Raw genomic sequence first — 21,595 nt, 5'->3', positions numbered from 1 at the left:
ACAAGCCGCCTCTAGACAGCAAGTTATAGCTAGGGATCTGATTGGCCTATTGATGTTGGCGCTTCTCACTTCTCCTTTTTGATTGGCGAAAATGGTTGCCAGTCAAACCAAGCTTGGTGGCTGCGATAGGTTGCGGCGCAGCTGGCCTCATACAAAGATGGGCTCGTAGAAGGTAATGATGGTGCTTGGTCTCTGGGTTACGCGATGGAGCCGACGTTGTGTATGGTCCAGCCATGGACGGACGGACAGCCGTTCTATTACCCCATACAAAGTATATGCTTGTTTACGTTAATGCGCGCTGCCGCCTGTTATGTCCAGTATAGATGCGGCACCTCCTGCGCTCCATACAGCCATTGCTTCATCACATTGGCGCCCTGCTGCACGGAGCTGAGGTTCTGGTCCTGTCTGGGGCAGGTGCAGTGCTGGGTATACACTACAGTCCACCATTGTGTTGCTCCAGGCCAGGGCTTGTATGTTCTGTTCTGTGTTTACTATTGTGCTGGATACAATGTATCACATATGGCTTCATTTGTTTCCTACACCTGCAACAAGGTTTTGTCCACCTAAAACCACAGTAGTCCTCTGTCCTGTCGCCCCTGTTCATGTTATGCTGCTGGAGGACAGCCTCTACTTTTTGCCTAGTCTGTCCCTGACCTAAGGGCTTATTCACACTTCTGTATACGACAGATGTTATCCATTGTCATCACACTATCCTACTGATCTTATCTAAGTTGGTTGTGGTTGATCTCTTCTCATCCTTTAAAAATGGATCATCTTGCGTATAGTTTGTTGGCTTTAACTCTTCTACTTTGTATAGCAATAAATGTAACATGTTTTGAGGCTAACTTATATTACACGTTTTTCAAGAAAAGATTTCAACAAATACTTGATGCCTTTAACAATAGTGATATCACATACAGTGAGCCCTTGGTTCATGGTGATAAATTTAAGGGTTTCCTTCTTGGTTTGGCAAGGCCTACATGCAGCATGATTTGCGTGATGGAAGGAATCCTGTCCCTTGCTCTAATGATAATTCCTTTACATTGTCTGTTGAATTTAATGCTGAGTGCAGTATTTGAGTGCACTCAGTATAAAAACTATGTTGAGGTCCTTGGATAACTCATGGTGTTTGGCCCCATACAGACTGGTTACTAATTGGATGGAGTAGATCCAAACACTTCTGTTAGCCTTGTCCACACTAAGGGTTTTTTTTTTTTTTTTTTTTTTTCCTTCCATAGTGCCATATATTCCAGTCATCATGAATTTTGATGGGCTGGACCCAGGTCTGGCAGAGTACCCACCTCCCTTGCACGCTCCACTGGATCCGGTCCTTGATCCCCATCTGAACCCTGCTCTTCTGCAGCCGGTGGAGCTGGACCATGAGCGCGTTGGGCTGGACGGGCTTCCCGTCCCAGAAACTGTGCGCATCATGGAGGGAATGTACTCTGAGCTGCACACAACGGTGTCTGAAGTTGGAGTCCCTGTGTCGGCTGTCCATTTTGACGTTCATGAAGAGATGCTGTGGGTTGGGAACCATGGAGTGAGTATTTGTGTAAACAAAAATTTTATATATTGATAACTGTATATAATGTGGTCATGGTGAGCTTTAAATGGCTCAGCATATTATGAAGTGGATACAGAATTGGAATGGGTGACAAATGTCTCATTACTGACCCACTAGTTTTCTGTTGCTCTCTACATATCCTTAATGCCCCAATCCATTCATGACCGACGTTCACATGTTCACTTAATATCCAGGAAAAATGTTGCTATGCTGCAAGGAGTGAGGGCGTTGTAGAAAGTGGTCTGGCGTTCACATGTTCACTTAATATCCAGAGCACAAATGCACTTTTTTGATTGGACCAATCCATTCATGAACCTTTGTTTTATTTTCAGGGTCATGCCACGTCTTTCTTCAGTCCTGCCCTGGAGAGGTACTCTTCTTTCCAAGTTCATGCCAACAATGATATCCGGCAAATCCAAAGTGTGGACACTGGGGTTCTATTCCTCACAAAGAACAACCTGAAATGCATAACACGTGGAGGTCTGATCATCTTTGATTACCTGTAAGTCTCTGGTTACTCCTGGATTTTGGTCACTTTTTTTACATTCCAGATGTTTTGTGATCCATTGTCTTAGAAGTAAAGAGTGGAATGTAAACTGTCCATGCATAGCATTACTTTCTTACCGTATTAAAGGAAATGGTCACCAGGGACCTCATTTTTAATAAAGACAGGTTGAAGAATCCCATAACAGCTGCATTGCAACTGTCTTTCTGCTTTCTCTAAGCATTTGCGTTACAATATAATTGTGTATTTATAACTTGCCTTGCACCTTGACAGAATCTTGTGTAGTCCTAGGGGTTGGGTTTTGGTTTGGATGCCTTTAAAGACATGTGACTTGTCTCTGCTGCAGACTGCTCAGTTCTCAGCCCCCACTGTTGTGCTCCTGTACCGCTCCTCCCTCTCCCACTGATGTCAGCACACCAGGCTGGGAGGTCTGTGAAGGAGCTGCACTGGAGCACAAAGGTGGGGGATGAGAGCTGAGCCGTCTGCAGCACAGACAAGTCATGTTGTGTTTTTTTTTTTTTATGCATCCAAAGCCCAACCCATGGGACTACAGAGGATTCTGTCAAGGTGCAAGGTAAGTTGTAACACACAATTATATTGTAATGCAAATGCTTAGAAGGCAGACATATTTGCACTGCAGCTGTAATGGGATTCTTCTGTAATTAGGTCCCTGGTAACAGGTTCCCTTTAATGTGTAGCTCCTTATTGTGTCTTCTAGGATGGATGAGGGTATAGACAACCATAGTCTGTTACTCACAGATGGTAATACCCTTCTCATGGGTGGAATGCAGAACCATGTAATCCAAATGGACCTCAACACCGTGCAAGAAATTCAAAAGGTAACTGACAAGTCCTATAATAGTTGCCTATTGTTTGATCACTGTGCCTGACTTCACCTGGCAAAATTTTCACCTTGAATCTAATTATGTACACACATCTTTGCAGTACAGGCGGTCCCTTACTCAAGGACACCAACTTACAGATGGACCTCTGCCTACTGTGACCACTGCTGAAACTCTCTGGATGCTTTATTTTGGTCAAAGGCACCTGTATGGTGTCTGTAATTAAGTTTTAATGATAATCCTTGTTCCCATGACAGCAAAAAAATTGAGATCTTGACAGTGGGACAAAACTCTTGTCTGGAGCTACAATATAAAGTACTGACTTGCGAACCTTGTAAATAACAATGTTAGCATGCCTCCACTGTACAGCTGTGAAGAAAACTATTATTCCTTTAACAGCTGTGCTGTTTAAATCCCCTCATGTAACATTTTACTGACATCTCAGGGGCAGTGTGAGTGTTAGGAGGAGCACTTTCTTTCTGGGCCAGAGAAGCATCTTTTGAAGTAAGAAGGGACTGCTCCTTTATAGGGGTTATGCCCAATCCCTGGGATATGGCCTAACTTGCTGATCAGTGGGGGTCTCAGTGCTGAGACCCTACAGATCGCAAAAACAAGGGGTCAGACTGACCCCGCATTGCTCCATAAGGGTGAAGACACACATGGCGTTTTTGGGCCGTTTTTACTAAGTGCGTTTTCAAATCGTTAAAAAACGCATGCGGTTTTTGAAAACGCATGCGGTTTTGTCAGTTTTTCATTGCGCAATTTCGGAAAACTGACAAAAACGGATGCGTTTTAAAAAAAATGGATAACGCGCTTAGTAAAAACGGCCCAAAAACTCCATGTGTGTCTTCACCCTAAAACGAATGGTCATGCATGCGCAGCCGTCTGCTCCATTAGTTTGAGGAGCTGCAAGGGGTCCTTTGAAAACCCTTAGTGCAGAGACCCACGCAGATCATGAGAACAGAGACCCCCGCCCCCCCCCTCACCCCTGATCAGCAAGTTTGGCCTAATTTGTTTTTGTGGGAAAACCCCTTTAACACAATAATTGAAGGACATTAGCATAAGTCTGGCCTGTTCAATGCAACCCGTTAACTACCTGTGTGAAGGGACCTTAACTACAAGTAGCTGTCACGTTATATGGGCCACATTTCTGTAATAAAGGAAATGATTCAAGTTAACATCTTTAAGTTTGTTCTGTCACTTGGTTTGGACTTAATTTATGCTTTTATTTTTTTTTTATTTTTTTTTAGTATACAGTTGAAGTTCCTGGAATAACAGTAATGCGACAGTCCAACAGATTCTTTTTCTGTGGACATACTTCTGGAAAGGTAGGTCTCTATCTGACTGAAGCACTTGCCTGTTAAAACAAAATTAAAAAGCATTAAGATTTGCTTGTGGAATTTTGAACACATCCTGTGTCTTGAGCAAAACTGTTGCAGTTGTGCATGGCAACCAGAGGTCCGCTTTCTGTTAACTACTGAAGAATGAAGCTGAGGGTGATGTCACATGTTGTGTTTTTGGACTGTTTTTAAGCGTGCTTATTCAGTTCTTTTTTTTAAAAAAAACCTATGCTGGTTTTAATCTGTTCTACAGCTGCCTACACTTCTGGAAATGAAGATAAACTGGAACAAACCAGCCAAACGCATGCTAAACGTACAAAAACGTGTGCATTTTTAACCAGGCTGAAAATGCATGCTTTAAAACAGTCCAAAATTGTGACATGTGGCATCACGCTAAGCATTGATTGTTTGCATTTTGAATCAAGAACACTTTTACTCCAACTATTTTGACAGATCTCTGCATTTGTCAACACGTTATATGGTTGCTTATAATTTCAGCAGTGTTCATATGACATGTGAATTGCAATTCAAATGAAGTGGGGAGGGGGATTGGCCTGATCTTGTATGCATTTTTGACTTGAATGCTTGCAATCCTGAGTGGCAGCAAATGTTTTGCATTGTTAACATGTGGCACTTGCTCCCAGCTGCATGTGTTCTCTCCCCATTGCATTTCAAATGCCCCACATGAATGTGGCACAGCTTTCACTTTATAAGCTATTCTGCCATCTGGCAAACACTACTAAAGAAACTGCTTTATTCTGGACTTGATGGGTTTACTTAGTACGTTTTATAATTGATCATTTCTGTACTCTAAAACAGTGGTTTTTTTTGTTCCCCCCCCCCCCCCTCCCATTTCCCCCTTCTCTGGTGAAACCTGCAGCTTTCTCTACGAGATTTGCGCACATTTAAGGTTGAACATGAGTTTGATGCATACTCAGGGAGTCTGTCTGACTTTGATGTCCATGGAAATCTGGTGGTGACATGTGGATTCTCCAGTCGCATGAACGTTCTTGCTTGTGATCGCTTCCTGAAAGTTTATGACCTGCGGATGATGCGGGCTATTACTCCTCTTCAGGTTCACGTTGACCCTCTGTTTCTTCGTTTTGTCCCTACCTACACTTCCCGGCTAGCTATTATTTCTCAGCGTGGTGAGCTCAATGTTTCTTTTGTATTATTATTTTTTTTTTTAATACAATTACGAGTTGATGACTTCAATTGACAGTTATAGATTTCTGCCCAATGCATGTCAGAATTTGCACCAGAAGGTGACATGGTGTAGAATGTGTACATGGGCTCTTTCTGAAGAAGGTAGTAATTGTATCTGCTTTTGACGTGTGTGTGTGTGTGTATAATTCCATTACAGCACATAACTGTTTTATAATCTTCTGTTACAGGTCAGTGCCAGTTCTGTGAACCCACTGGTCTGGCTAGTCCAGCAGACATATTCCATGTCAGCACTGTAAGCCAGCTCATAATGTCTTTTGATGTGTCTGCTAGCAAACAAGTATTGGCATTTGGAGACTCTGATGGATGTGTACACCTATGGGCAGACACTCCAGAAGCAACTTTTAACACCTACCCACGGGATAGTGAGTTTGCATTGCCCTGCATGGTTGACACCTTGCCACATCTGGATTGGAATCAAGATCTGATGCCTCTATCGCTCATCCCAGTGCCACTGATAAATGAAGCTTTGCTGTCTGATTGGCCATCTGTGAACTCTACCCCAGCTCCTCGGTATTTAAGCATTATTTTTGTATTCCTTTTTTTCGATGATTAACAGGCTAGGGTTCACTATCATACTTGTCTGACAGTTATAAGCAAAAGACAAAGGCTAGCATGACAACTATGTTGGTCATTTTCAATTTAGAAAAATGACCTGTTTAGGACACTTAAAGGGGATTTACCAAATATAAATGGGAGAACAGAATGAAGATCTGCAAGACCCTTTTTCCAATTTATACCAGCTTGACTTGTGTTTTGACCTTTGTATGGAGGGTTGAAGGACATGAAGTCTCCAGTTCTATTAGATCTATTCTGTAGCTCCCCATGAGATATTTCCCCCCTACATTTTTCCACCTACCCCTTGGATAGGGGCTAAATGTTTAAATTTGAAGGAAATTTACCACTTGGTTTCATGCATTATGAACCAACAAACTTGTCAGGATTAAAATCCCTAAGTTGAGTGGTTTTGCTGAAAAACAATAACATACAGGACCTTGGGGAAAGCTGGGTTGCATGCTGCTTGCCATTCAAAAATACATTTCACAAGCTTCTGGAACTGGCTAGACCGGACTAATCTGAGCTGAATGACTTGGGCACAGCAGCTGGCGGATGGTGAAGCAATTGATTACTTCTGCTTGTCAGGGTGCGTTCACACGTTGCAGTTAAAACTGCATCGCAATCAGCTTTGAGGTTGTTTTAGGTGCAGTTTTGTTAATTTAACAGGTGAACGCATGTGTTTTGTAAACGCAGTTGTTAACAGCTATTTAATTAGGCAAATCTCCCTTCAGTTGTAGCAATGCGTTTTTAAACGCATGCAGTAAACGCAACGTGTGACCGCACCCTGCCTTGTGTTTTCATGAAAACCACTCTGCTCAGGGATTAAACCAGAGATGCGTTTCTGCATCAGTGTAGCTACAGCATTCTCAAGGTATATTTGGTTAATACATGAAAACAAATGGTGATTTCCTATAATACTGCCCTTTTCACTTATTTTATAGAAAGTATTTACTTTCACTTGTTTGTCTGTGGTGGTAAAACTCAATATAAACCCTGATAAATTCTCTGGGTGGTGTAGTTTCCAAAAGGTCACTTATAAGGGGGTTCCCTGTTCTTATAGCTCAGGAACTTTTCAAATATATAATGGCACCTGAAATCAACATCAAAATCTGCACTCTAAAAGTTCAATGCCTTCTAGTCTGTGCTTTTGGCCCTTAAAGTAGTTTGGATTCACATGTTGTGTAATGCCGTACCCCTAAGACTGCTCAACAAAATCTGATGTGTGGTTTTTTTTTTCCCCTCATTTTATCCTGCATAAACATGTAACTTTTAAGACTAAATCATTTTGTAAAAATTTTTAAAAATTCCCAATAGAACCTACATTTTATTAGATGCTGTTTTTACTAGTTTGAGGGGTGCATTTTGAAAATGGGGTGATTTGTGGGAAGTTTCTAAAAATAGAACTTTGAAAACCCTCATGAAGAATTTTCCTGTAAAAAAGAAATTAATTTGGAAAATCTTTAACTGTAAGCCTATTAACAGCTTAATAAAACTTGCATGTAAAAAAATGTTGGCATAAAGCAGTTGGCAACCAATTTGGACAGCTAGACTAACTGTATGGTGAGTATTGCATTTAGAAATCAGAAAATATAAACTTTTTTTTTAATTTTTACGGAATTATATATTCTTACAAATGAGTGCAATATTTCAACTAAACTACAGCATTAATGTGAAGTACAACATGTCATGAAAACTGCCTGAAAATAAGATGGTGTTCTAAAGTTATACCTGCATATCATGACACAGGCAGACTTTAAAAATTGGGCTGTGTCCCAAGAATGAAAATAAGCTTGTATTAATATTGAAGTTTGTGTTCTGCGTATTTAATCTGTATCTCCATCCTGTACTCGCAAACCTCTTCCTTCAGTCATGCTCCTCCTGTAGACCCAGAGATATTGCGCACCATGAAACAAGTTGGGTTTATTGGCTACTCTCCCAATCCAAGGAACAAGCTTAGGAATCAGGTCTGTTTAAGGGCTCTGTCTTCAGGGGGGTTAATCTGAAATTTGATATTGATAGCCCTTGCTTGTAATGGGTCTTGAGTATCAGAGGCATCTCACACTTGGTAAGAACACCAATCCTAATTTCTTTTCTGCACTGTCCTCCCCCTGCCTTCACTCCTTCCTATTGACCTCCTCATGCATTCCTGCTGTATAATTTGATCTTGGAAATGTCCAGCTGTAACTTAAAGTTGGTTACATGTCCTCTATGAATATCAGGGCACAAATAACTTCACTCCCCATCTTCTTCTGTCACTAACCCTTAGAATTGTTGCATGGCTTCGTATTCTGAAATCGTAGCTCATTCTGACTATTATTTTTTTTTTAGGTGCCATATCAATTGGAAAATGATTTTGATACCTTTAACCAAGTTCCAGAATCTCCAATAGGAAGAGAGGAAGAACCACATCTCTATATGGTGCCCAAAAAGTACAGGAAGGTCGTGTGTCATTCTTAATGTTTTGCACTGGCTAGTTATGCATTAAATGTCCTAGAAAATAAAATATTTCACAAAGCAAGTGGGATTCTGTTAGTAATTTTCTTAGCAAGTTAAAAAGAATTAGTTGCTTTGACAGGTTCCTACAACCGTTTTCCCTTATATATGCCTTTGTCAGTATTCTGAGTCATTTAAGCATTTTCTGTTAAATTCACATTACCTGGTTCTCTGCAGCATGTCGTGAGTTCCAATGGAGGTGGCAGCTGCAGCCGGTGCCTGTGTCGGTCTCCTCTCCCCTACACTCATGCAGCTCCTTCCCACTTCCTGTCATGTGCATTGAGCAGGGGATGGAGGTGGATGGTGTGGAGGAGATGCATTGCACTGGCACAAAGGCTGCAGCTGCTGCTCCCTAGAAGCCTGCCACACTGGCAGGAACAAGGTAATAGGCTTTTGTCAGCATTTCAAATAATTTCAGTATTTCTAATCATTTTATTTTTCTATTTAAAATTGGCATAGGCTATTGGAAGCCTGTCACCACCTAAAAATCGCATTCCTCATGACAGGATCACTTTAACACAATGAACTTTTATTTATCTTACTGCTAAAGATGTAACCACACCAATAAATGTTTAATTGCCATTCAGTGTGTAACTAGGTGAAATAACCTATCAGTTGCCTTCCCATTGTTTTAAGGATTTTGCATATCTCCAGAATAATTCAATTGCCTTTTCCAAGAAACTACCAGAAAAGCTGACTGTACACTTAATATAATGTGGCTCTGCACAATATATATTGTGCCCTTTGGTTTAATGTGTCTTAAAACCACTTTCCAGATTTGCCAAAATGTTTAGTATGGGGGTGGGGGAGAGGTAGTCAGTTGGTTATAGTAGAAATAGTTTTTTGCTTATGGTCCCAACTTAAAAATCTCCTTGTGCACAATGTAAAATTGGCCTAAGACCTCGTTCACATATTGCAGTTCTAGCTTTTCTGCTAGATTCATAAAACTTAAACAATGCAATCAATGTTTTTGCATAAATTAAAAGGCCATTCATGGTCATTAAGTGAAAATATTTATTTATATATATTATTTTTTTTTAACTTGCAGGTCACTATAAAATATTCTAAGCTTGGTTTAGAAGATTTTGATTTTAAGCACTACAATAAAACCTTGTTTGCTGGGCTGGAGCCTCATATTCCCAACGCCTACTGCAACAGCATGATTCAGGTAAGCAGGGGGCCTGTCTTGTGTGGGTGGTGGTAGATGACTGGCCAAGTTGTGGTGAAGTGAATAAAGTACAATTACCTGACATCAAAAGACTGTGCCTCTGACACATTAATAATATGTATTTATGTTGGACTGGAAGCCAGGAATTCTAGTTGCTAACATCAGGAAGACCTAGAGTGACATGAATGGCAAGTACATGGAATGGTGTTCTAGAATTAAACTTGCAGGTGCAGTAAGTTCCATACTTTCTACTCTATACACAACATGCCACATTAGGAGATGCATCTATAAAATTAATGAATTGCAACAAAATAGTTTTGCTGTTTCCTCCTGTAGCATTTGGTTGAATCTGATGTATTCAAGCACTCTTTTATGGATAGCATCATAAGAATTCAGCTAGTGTTTATAGCAAGTAATCTACAAAAATGGAACCTAAAATAAAAGGCACTTATTACATCCATGTTTCATTTATCATTTTATACTTCTGCAGGTAATGTACCTTTTGGAGCCTGTTAGATGTCTGGTCCAAAACCACCTCTGTCAGAAGGAGTTCTGCTTGAGTTGTGAGCTTGGATTCCTGTTTCATATGTTGGATTTGTCACGTGGAGACCCTTGCCAAGTAAGTATTTTAAGATCTTTCTCGCAACTTTACTACCTAGTGTGAATAGAATGCAAAATGACAGCCTAGGGATCTAAGGTTTTAGTGCCACAAGAGAAATGAAGAAAAAATGGTGAAAAAAAGTTAAAAAAAATAAATAAATAAAATATTAAACTGATAAAACAAACAATAAAAATCAAACACATTGGGTATCGCCACGTCCCAAACCCTCGATCAAAATATAAAAACTGTTATTGACGGCGGTGACCTCTAAAACTGGAAATGGCGCACAAATGTCAAACGTGACCTTTGCACCTTTTTACATAGTGATCAAAATGTCAGTCATCAAAATGGTAACAATGAAAACGTTGTCGCATTTTGCAATAATTGACACCACACACAGCTCCATACACCAAAGTATGAAAAAGTTATTAGTGTCAGAGGACAACATTTAAAAAAAAAAATAAATAAATAGAAAATGAATTTTTGAAAATTTATTAAAACACAATAAAACCTATCACACTGAACCAAAGAATAAAGTAGAGGTGTTGGGCTACATTCACAGATATTTATGGGGGACGTATATACGGCCGACATACGTCCCCCATACACTTCTATGGGCTCACGGCACCGTACCTCTCCGTAGACCGGGAAAAGATAGGACATGTCATATCTTTTCCCGTGATACAGCGCTGTATCTTCCTATGGCGAGGGGCAGCACTCATCCCCTGCTCCTCTCCGCAGCGCCGATGTATGCCCGCCGTGCTATGGTACAGCGAGCATATATCGTGTGAATGTAGCCTATTTTGGAGCGCAGAGTGAAAGTCTTAAAAACTGAGCCCACAAGAACGTTGCACACGCAATTTTTTTCAATTTTTCCACATTTGGAATTTTCCTGCTTTGGAATAATAAATAACATCACAGGAAAGTAAAATTTGTTATGCACAAAATAAGCCCTCACACAGCTCTGTACACAGAAAAATGAAAGTTATGGCTTTTTGAAGGTGGAGAGCGAGAAATGGGCGAAAAACCTTCCAATGTAATCTGACTTTAATGATACAAAAAATAACATTCATTTGCTGAAATATGAATACCCCTTCAACCCAACAGGTGATGCTCTTCATTCTACAGATCACAGCAGTGATACTATATATTAGTTACCTGTTAAACCTGAACATGCATAAGTGATTAAAAGTAACATTAATGCTTTTTTTATTTTTTTTTTTTTTAGGCCAGTAACTTTCTGCGGGCTTTCCGAACGATCCCTGAAGCTGCAGCGTTGGGACTCATTTTGGCTGATTCAGACGAAGCTACAGGAAAAGTGAATCTTGGTCGTCTGATACAGAGCTGGTGTCGCTTTCTTTTAACGCAGCTCCACCAAGAAACACAAGAACTGGAAGGCCCTCAAGCTTATCGTGGTGTCGGGAGCACCAGGTACAAATTTTTAATTTTATTGCTACCGTAAAGGAATTTCCAATTGTCTGTATTGTGCACCGTAGTTTCCCATTTTCTCATTTGTCTGTACGCCCCATAGAAGTCTATGCGAACTTATAAAATACCGGTTGCATATGTGCTGCATACAGTTGTTCAGTATCCATTTGACTGCTAAATCCTTTTATTAAAACTTTGCATTGCTGCTCACATTTAACATTAATACTTACTGATGTATTCTCCTGTCAGCTGCTTTTCATCTTCTGGAGGCTCTGTGATTGGTCAGCTATTTGGATGTGAAGTGGAGAATTGCAGTATGTGCCGCTGTGGCAAGGAAACTGTGCGTTTATCTACAACTCTGCTTTTTACATTGTCCTATCCAGAGACCTACATAAATGGTATGTTAATGTGTACAGACCTTAGAAATTAACCAAATCACTACTAGTTTAAGCAGCCAAATGCAAACTTATTTTAAATGTGTGTGTTTTTTTTTTTTTTTTTTTGTTTTTTTTTTTTACAAAGTAAATTATGGTTAAAGTTTTTAACCTTTTATTTTTCTAAAAATACATTTGGCTGTATCTGTAATCGCCTGAATAACACAGGGGATGTGTTTTGTGAAAGTGGTGGAGTCTCAATTTTGGGCTAAAAGAAACTCTATAGTTAAGCATGCTGCATTTAGGGGTTAAATTAGACTTTATTACATTTTACTTTGAATTTTTTTATTTTCTAGATAAAATTCCTCCTCCAGATTATGAGTTTGTTGAGGTTCTGCGGAGAAGCATTTGCCTGGAGCAGAACACTCAGGCCTGGTGTGAAAATTGTGAGAAATATCAACCTACAGTAAGTGGCTTATGCATGCGTAACTGTACAGCACAAAAGTGCTAACTAAAGCTTTTTTTCATCCTCCAGTCTTGTGTTTTCTTGCAATATGACAGTCTGACTTTCTGGTAGTATCGGATGTGGATAGATGCATTAATATTCTTATTACAGGTTCAGACCCGTAACATTCGCTGTCTTCCTGATGTACTTGTCATAAACTGTGAAGTTAACAGCGCAAAAGAGGCTGAGTTTTGGAGGACTCAGGCAGAGGTATGATTGACCATGCCATATTTTTTTTTTAGTATTTCATAGCAATGTAAACTGAGTCGGTAGCTTACATACACTTTGGCCTTTATATAACATGCTTCATTTTGTAAAAGGGAGAACGTGCACAAGTCTAGTATTGAAATGACATCCAAAATGTTAATGTATAATTGTAATTATATAAAAACATACGAATGTTTTCCACTGCTGGTTTAAAAAAAAAAGAACATCTTGTCCCACTAAAATAAGCTTCAATATTGGTACAATGGGAAAATAATTGTATTCCCAAGAAGGTGGCATCATTGTAATTGTAGCAACAAGCAGGATAAAGGCTTACAGGGCACAGCAAAATATTAAGATCAAAATGCCCGAATTGCACTTGTTAGTTCACCCACAGGAAGGGTTAATTCAATAGGTTTTATGTACCTTAAATATGAACTGGTCTTGCAAAAACTATAGTAACTCCCCAATATGGAACTTAAAAATTATGAACTTGGGAAGAGGACAATGAAAGTTTACCGCCTGGGTATTAAGGTGTTAAATTGCATTAAAGGCTCACCATGTTTTCTGTACATGTTTTTTATTTTGCAGTATGCTTTTAAAAAGTCTCTGAGAAAAGCGGAACTGAACTACCCAAAGTCAAATGAAAGTATCAAAGAACAATGGTAAGAACCCACCTCTTAGGTGTAAATCGCGTCTTATTAGTAATTGGGGAGAGTGGGCGATTGAGATTTCAGCTATTATCACAGACTTTAATCTTCCACCTGCCTCTGGTCATGGGTGCACCTAGCAATTCCTTCTTGGATGGGCCCTCTAACTAAATTATACTGTGTAATAAATATTACATGTTCACATACACATCCTGTGGGGGAGGAATTAGCTACTCCATATCCATAATGGAATGTCCACACCAGACCCCCCTTAAAAATAAATTTTTATTTGTGCATGGACACTTCCTTCACCCACCCTCCTTTCAATTTTGCGGCTCTGTAAACTGCCGTACCTCACAAGTGGAACACCGAGGATAGAGGGGAAGCAAAGGACTACCCTTTGAATCAAAATCTCTGCCTCTGCTACAGGGTGGCCCAGTAGCTGCAGAGCATATGTGACTGGACGCTCCATTATTGTGGGGAGCAATTGACTCCAGTCCTAGTGATTCAAAGGGTACCATTGCTGAGACCCTGTATGTATAGGGGCTAACTTGTGACTGGACAATCCCTTTTAGTAGAAGTGTATTCAGTTTGCTTTGTATCAAGAACTTGTAGGCTTTAAAGTGCCTATGGTATGTATTACTGTAACTGTTTATCTTGACTAAATGCTCACCCTATTGTTTTAACAGGAATGATCCTAACTCAGATGGTGCTTCCCTATCTCTTGTACCGTCAGTGGAAGAACTACGTAACGTATGGGTCCCACATTCCCTAAAGATGAAACTTTCTAAAAACAAAGAGCTGGAAGTTCTGAATTTTTCAGAGAATGAAGAGGTAATGAAAGGTGTAATGTAGTAGAATCCTTTTAGTAATGTGCGGAAGGATCCCTACAGATTCTCCTTGCCTGTTAGCTTCTAGGGAAAACCACCTCACTATTAGTTTCTTTTTTTTTTTTTTTTTTTTTTTTTAGCTTGGTCACTCAGAAGATAATGCAGATGAAACCACAAATGTGTATGACCTTATGGCAACTGTGGTTCACATACTTGATCCTCGAACAGGTGGCAGCCTAGTAGCACACATAAAAGTGGGAGAAACCTATCATCAAAGAAAAGAGGTATGTATTAAGCCTTAAAGCTTTCTTTGTTTAGGACTAGGCTTTAGGCCAAACTGTAACCATAGCTTGTATCTAAAAGGAAGCAATATTAGCCGCCTCAACATTTTGTCAAAAGCCTGGGGACCCGAAATTTTGACTTTTATACTGGCTCTATGTATGGTTTATCTTTTATAATGGAGAGATGATTGGATGAATTGATATTTTAATACATAAATGTTGTCTTGCAATGCAGGGTGTGACACATCAGCAGTGGTATCTGTTTAATGATTTCCTTATTGAACCTGTGGATAAGGTAAGGGGGGGGGAACATGAAAACTCAGAATTATAGTTATTTTAAGGAAATCCTGTTAATACCATCTCTCCCCCATTTATCTTAGTGCGAGGCTGTGCAGTTTGACATGAACTGGAAAGTCCCTGCAATACTGTTCTACAGCAAGAGGAGCCTGAACACAAAATACAACCTAGCAAGTAGGATCTTTTTCTTTAGTGTGTGTGGTGGTTGTTTTTTTTTTTTTTTTTTAATACTTGAGTCTTATCTGTATTAACAAACTATTGTTAAATCTATTTCCCTGCAGTTAAGAACCCAATTGAAGCTAGTGTGTTACTGGCAGAAGCCTCTCTAGCAAGGAAACAGCGAAAGTGTCATGCCACCTTTATTCCATTACTGCTTAATGAGATGCCACAGTCAGCAGAGCTGGTGGGGCTTGATGCCGAGTTTGTAACTTTAAACCAGGTAAAGATCAAACCATGTTCTGGTTGGTAATAACAAATTTCACCTTTACTAACCCCTTCCCACTGGTGTTTTGTTCTGCATTTCCTCGTTTTGTTGTTTAAAGGAAACCTACCATTTCCGATGGTGGTTATAAGCTGCAAATGCAGTGCACCAGCTTAGGGTGAGCTGGTGCCAGCGCTTACTTTCGTTATGTTATTAAATGGATGTAAAGCGTTTAAACGCCTTAGTAATCTTTATATAGGAAGTGGCTTCACCGCACCCTAGTGATTAGTACTAGCACTGATGGCTGACATAATGGCTGGTGTCTGCTGCACAATGCAGCAAGTGTGAGCCTTCTAATAGCCTGAATGGCACTGTGAGATGCATATACACCACATGTCACCAGAGTGCTATTTTCATCAGAGGACAGTTTGCTATAAACCAAGTACTGTATATGCCAATTGTCCTAAAATGTCTATTTTAAACACCATATAACAAAGTATGTTAAGCTGGGGCTGAAGTTCTGGCAGTGAGCCAGATCCAGAGGAAAATTTCAAATGACAACTGTCTGCTTTGTAATATATTTACTGCTCTGCCACTGGAATAGACCATGCATGTGGCAGTAGTAGACATGCCTCACTCTATCATGAAGGTTATCAGATTCCACCACAGACTCATTGCACTGAAGTTTTAAGACCACTTAATTGAAGGCCACATATCAGGCATTTAAGCTTAAAGGGCACCTACCACCACAAATCTACCTATAAAGGTAGATTGGGTGGTAGGTGGATCATTGGGACGTGAGGATAGCCCTTTTAAGGGCTAATCCTCACGTCCCTGCACTTTTTTGAGAACTTTAATTTGATATTTATTCAAATGTACTTATGTGGCTACCGGGGCGTGGAGTAGCCGCTTATGAGATTACACGAGGCGGCTACTCCACGCCCCGGTAGCCACTTTACTCCTCCTACTCACCCATCTTCGGCGCGCAGCTCCGCGTAGCTGCGCGCCCTCGTCCGGCGAGCCTGCCGTCTGCGCATGCGCAGAAGAGCAGGCCCGCGCCTGCGCGGTCACAACTCCGAAACAGGCGCGGGCCTGCTCTTCTGCGCATGCGCAGACGGCAGGCTCGCCGGACGAGGGCGCGCAGCTACGCGGAGCTGCTCGCCGAAGATGGGTGAGTAGGAGGAGTAAAGTGGCTACCGGGGCGTGGAGTAGCCGCCTCGTGTAATCTCATAAGCGGCTACTCCACGCCCCGGTAGCCACATAAGTACATTTGAATAAATATCAAATTAAAGTTCTCAAAAAAGTGCAGGGACGTGAGGATTAGCCCTTAAAAGGGCTATCCTCACGTCCCAATGATCCACCTACCACCCAATCTACCTTTATAGGTAGATTTGTGGTGGTAGGTTCCCTTTAACAAAATGTTGTAGAAATTCACATAACTTTTTCAGAAAAAAATGTGTATAAGTACTATATTGAGATCTATTTACTACAATGTTCAGTATCATTGTAGGAATTGGCTCCATCATGGTCTCATGATTTGTTCCATCTTCATTTTTTAATTGTTTTACTGACACACATTTTCACTTATTCGAGGATTGTTCACTTAACATGGTGTTTTTTAACAGGAAGAAGCTGAGTTACGAAGTGATGGCACAAAGTCCACAATAAAACCCAGTCAGATGTCTGTCGCTCGTATCACCTGTGTAAGGGGGCAAGGCCCTAATGAGGGTGTTCCATTCATTGATGATTACATCTCCACCCAGGAACAGGTGAGCTCTAAAAGCTTAATCTCTGATGCAGGGTGTAGAATGCGTGTACGTCTAATTAATGGAAATCCAATCTTGTAGGTGGTGGATTATCTTACACAGTACTCGGGAATAAAACCTGGCGACTTGGATGCCAAGATCTCATCCAAGCATCTGACTACACTGAAATCCACATACTTAAAACTAAGGTTTCTCATTGATGTTGGAGTGAAGTTTGTGGGTCATGGCCTTCAAAAAGATTTCCGTGTCATAAATTTAATGGTAGTAAATAAATTTAAAAAATCTGATTTTTACAATTCCCAATAGTTAAGGTATTGAACAACTTATTTTTGACATAGGTGCCTAAGGATCAAGTGATTGATACGGTCTACTTGTTTCACATTCCACGCAAAAGGATGATCTCTCTACGATACTTGGCATGGTATTTTCTTGGTGAGCAACAGTTTTTCTCTACTATATTTAACTTTTGGCATTTCTAGCAACTGCTTGGAAACAGATCCATAACGATGGGCAAACTATTTTCATGGTACACACTAGAACCACAAACCATCCATGTTAAACCTGAAGAACCTTAAATATGTATCATATTTGAAGGGGGAGCCTGTCAGTATTGAGTGACCTAGTAAACAACTAACATTGTGTTGTCAGCATCTGCCTATTTCTTTCAGTCCCATCACTGGGAAATACAGCTTGGCAGCAAGAGTTTAATGCAGTGCTGCACTCTCAACCTCAGACTTTATGCAGCTAAAGTTGTGCTCTCTCAACTTCACAACGTCCCTTTCATGGTGACTGGCATCTTGTACCAGACATAAGGAGAGCCGCTTAGTGATGTCCCACATAAGGGTTTTTTTCATGACCCAGGAAGTGGACCTACTGGATAAGAAACTGATATTGGTTAATTTGATCAATTCTTGACTGGTTCCCTCTGCTCATTTTGTCCCTGCTCTGCTAGTCATGTATGCATGTTTCTTTGTTTTTGTGTTAATATGGATTAATTTTTTTCTTAATAGATCTTAAGATACAAGGGGAGACACATGATAGCATAGAAGATGCCCGGACAGCCCTACAGCTCTATCGCAAGTACTTGGAACTTAGTTGCAATGGAAAAGAGCCAGAAAATTTCCGCAAAGTGTTGAAAAGCCTATATGAAAAAGGGCGTAAGATGGATTGGAAGGTTCCAGAACCGGAGGGTCAAAGCAGCCCAAAAAGTAAAGTGGACATGATTCTTCTTGACCCTGATACAATTGATGATATCCCTTCGATTCAGTGACTGTCCCTTTTTACATTAACTTTACCTTGACTTTTGTTTCTTGCATCTGTTTCACTCTGAACTAGTCTTATTCACCTTCTCACTGACCACTAACCTATGAAACACATTTTTATGTAATATTGAAAAATATCCATGAGGTTTTTACCTTTCTATATGGAGATAAGCATGTCCTTGGCTGTGATAAAGATGCATCTTTATGTTCAGTTGACCTTTTTTTTGGACAGTTGAACACTTTATTTTCTTAATATTGGAATTCTTTGACACTTGCATGAAGTATTGTCTGCCTTAGAATGACTCCTAGTCTTTCCTTGCGTGTTAAAATTTTTCACTCTATTGCAGCCAATTGGCAAGATCAAAATTTTAATTTTTTTATGCTCAATGTACACTCTGCACCCAATCTTGACAGCAAAGATATCTACACTTAATTTTATAATTAAACATGTAAAACTGAAAGATCACATGGTCATAAGTATTTGGACACTTTTCTGACACTCTTATTTAACTCGCATGCTGCTCATTTCCTTCTGATCCTCCTTGAGATGGCTCTACTCCATTGGAGTCCAGCTGTGTTTTTCACTAAAGACCAGTTGCAGGATTATACCCATTATACCTCAATTCCAAATGTCTTTCTGCCTTTTCTAAGCATTTTGCTTTGGTTTGGATGAATTTCAAAATGCATGTGACATGTCTGCTGCAAACTCCTCCACTTTCAGTCCCCACTTTCATGCTCCTGTAGAGCTCCTCCCACACGCACTGTTATCAGCTCACCAAGCTGTGAGTTCTGTTCCTGTGAAGGAGCACAAAGGTGCTGGCTAAGAGGAGTTTGCAGCATCGACACATCACATGTTTGAAATGCATCCAAACCAAAGCCAATCGCTGGGACTGGTGTGCAAGGCAGCGCTAAATTTTATATAGGCAGGTTTACAATGTAGCTGTAATGCGCTCCTGCAACATGTTTAGTGAAAATGGGCTCCCTGGTGATGGGTTCTTTTTAAACTGATTGGACTTGATTAGGTAAGGCACACAATTGTCTATATAAGACTTCACAGCTCACCGTCAGAGCATATGAGAATCATGAGGTCTAAGGAACTGCCCAAGGAGCTCAGATAGCTGTCCAAGGTTACAAAAGCATTTTATAAAGCTCTCAAGGTTCTGAAGAGCAGTGGCCTCCATAATACTTAAATGGGTTGTTTGGGATACCCACAACTTTCTCGACCTGGCAGTCCATCTAAACTAAGCAATTGTGGGAGAAGTAAATACAGACCCCCCCCCCCCCCCCCCAAACAGTGTAACTTTCTCCCTAATGCATCTGGGTTGCATTTGTGGCGGAGCTTCAATCACTGCAGACATCCACCAGTCGGACTTTATGGCAGAGTGTACAGACAGAAGCCTCTCCTCAGTGCAAGACTGTGCTGCATACAATTCCAACAGTGACATATGGTGGTAGCATCATGCCATGAGGTTTTTTTTTTTCTGCTGTAGGGACAGGACAACTGGTTACTTTGCCAAATTCCTCTGTCCTTCAATTACACAGACATATCCTGGATTAAAGCCTCTTCCAGAGTTTCTTGTAGGAAGGTGAACCCTCAGCCCAGCGCAGTCTGACCTTAAGCACACAGCTATAATAACACAGCAGTGGCTTCAGAACAACTATGTGACCATTCCTGGCCCAACCAGAGCCACCTCAAATCCAGGTGTGAAAAACTTGTTGCATCATTCCCAAGACAACTTATGGCTGTAATAGATCAAAAGCTTCTTCTACTCAATACTGAGCAAAGTGTCTGAATACTTATGGCCATGTGATATTTCAGTTTGATATTTTTGCTAATTTAGTAAACAATTTCTTTTGATCTTACTAGTTGGTTTCAATAAAACAAAAGTGAAACAGTTAAAAGGCTGAATACTTTTGCACCCACTGTATATTATCCTTAATAGTTTTCTTTCTACTGCATACCTGGAACTGCAGTTTTTTTTTTGGCACTTATTCTCTTGTGGTTGGATATCTCTACACAATCTATGCTAGTAATGCTAATAGTAATAATTTCACAAATCTGAAATTTTCAGAGGTTTTTTAATTAAAAAAAAGTCCCTTGTATGGTTGGGTCACAAGTCCTTTTGTTTTCCAAAAACATGTCCGTGTAGAGGTCAGCCTTGCCATTTATAGTGATGGATTTATATACAATTTTCTCCACTTTTATGTAACGTTATATGCACAAGTAGTTTTCCTTTTGTGGCGTTTTCTTTTGAGTTATGAATGTGAAATTTGCCTAACTGATTTCCAATTCTGTTTTATCCACAGATGCACCAGTGTATTCTGCTATGGTGGGTCTTTAATGTCCTTTTTTAATTTTTGTTTTATGAATTTGGTAAAATGGAAACTATTCCATTTACTATTTTTATTCATTTTTTATTTTTTACTTGTAACAAATTGTGAAGCCGTTCTGTGAACGAAAACACATCTTTTAATAAATGAAAAATGAATTTCTGTGTCGTTCTTTGTTCAAATAAGTTTCTTGGCATAGGTTCTTAATATTAGAATAATCTAAGTCTTAACCTGTCTGCTTGTTTTGACACATTTTGCTAAAATATGGGAAAAAATAAGAAACGGCAGGGAACTTATGTTGAATTTGTATAACTTGCCCCAAAAGTTTTTTTTTTAATGTATCGTGATCAAAGGGGTATTCCCATGAAGAAGAGTTTCTTATATGTACTGAATATTATTTTGTTATCCTAATTTGAGATGCTGTATTTTTAATTCCAACCCATCTCTGCTGTTATCAGTCCAGTTGTACAATTCAGTTGCCCGAGTGACTGCATGGAGCTGAGATTTGTTTCTCTGCTCCTGAGCCTTTGGCCACGACCCTTTCAGTGCCCTGTACAGTGCTCACTGATTCACTTCCTGCCAGCACATCATGAGCAGAGAAGCTGCAAACTACAACCTACAAGGAGATAAGTAATCAGGGTGGGAGGCAGGCACATATCTGGGAGAACACAATGTAGCAAAGGTAAAAGTTTAACCATGTAAAAGTCTGACTGTCATGTATTTGTAATAGGCATCTCATGCAATATCATCTCACACACCTAGTTCAGAGAGCTATACCTTTGGATTGATGGTACCATAGTTGTGGATTGTGGTTTTCAAAGCCTGTGTGGCACAATTAAAAATCAACAATTCATATACTATTTGAATCACCATTTTGTATTTAAGATGTAAACTCTTTTATATAGACAAAGCCCATTTACCAAACCATAAATTAAAAAAATAAATTTGTGT

At 40.0% G+C, this 21,595-nt stretch overlaps 1 protein-coding gene across 2 annotated transcripts; it reads left to right on the top strand.

The window, feature by feature from the left end:
- The first annotated feature begins 24 nt into the window (after positions 1-24).
- On the top strand, positions 25-20,811 carry PAN2 (poly(A) specific ribonuclease subunit PAN2). Of its 2 annotated transcripts, none has more exons than XM_072135042.1 (26): positions 25-172; positions 1,239-1,540; positions 1,897-2,066; positions 2,788-2,908; positions 4,162-4,239; positions 5,132-5,399; positions 5,646-5,988; positions 7,901-7,997; positions 8,362-8,472; positions 9,575-9,694; positions 10,185-10,313; positions 11,524-11,726; positions 11,973-12,121; positions 12,454-12,563; positions 12,714-12,812; positions 13,398-13,471; positions 14,146-14,290; positions 14,427-14,570; positions 14,803-14,862; positions 14,948-15,038; positions 15,146-15,303; positions 16,911-17,054; positions 17,133-17,312; positions 17,390-17,483; positions 18,062-18,259; positions 20,621-20,811. In XM_072135042.1, the coding sequence occupies exons 2-26, from the start codon at positions 1,259-1,261 to the stop codon at positions 20,653-20,655; spliced, it is 3,603 nt and encodes a 1,200-aa protein (XP_071991143.1). In that variant the 5' UTR covers positions 25-172; positions 1,239-1,258; the 3' UTR covers positions 20,656-20,811. The 2 variants fall into 2 exon arrangements, with proteins under 2 accessions (XP_071991143.1, XP_071991142.1); XM_072135041.1 differs by having other exon boundaries at positions 172-271.
- Positions 20,812-21,595: the final 784 nt, after the last annotated feature.

The sequence above is a fragment of the Engystomops pustulosus genome, chromosome 2, assembly GCF_040894005.1.
Source record: "Engystomops pustulosus chromosome 2, aEngPut4.maternal, whole genome shotgun sequence".
Taxonomy (NCBI): domain Eukaryota; kingdom Metazoa; phylum Chordata; class Amphibia; order Anura; family Leptodactylidae; genus Engystomops; species Engystomops pustulosus.
The sequence above is the reverse complement of the archived record's forward strand: the minus strand, read 5'-3'. Positions and strand labels throughout refer to the sequence as shown.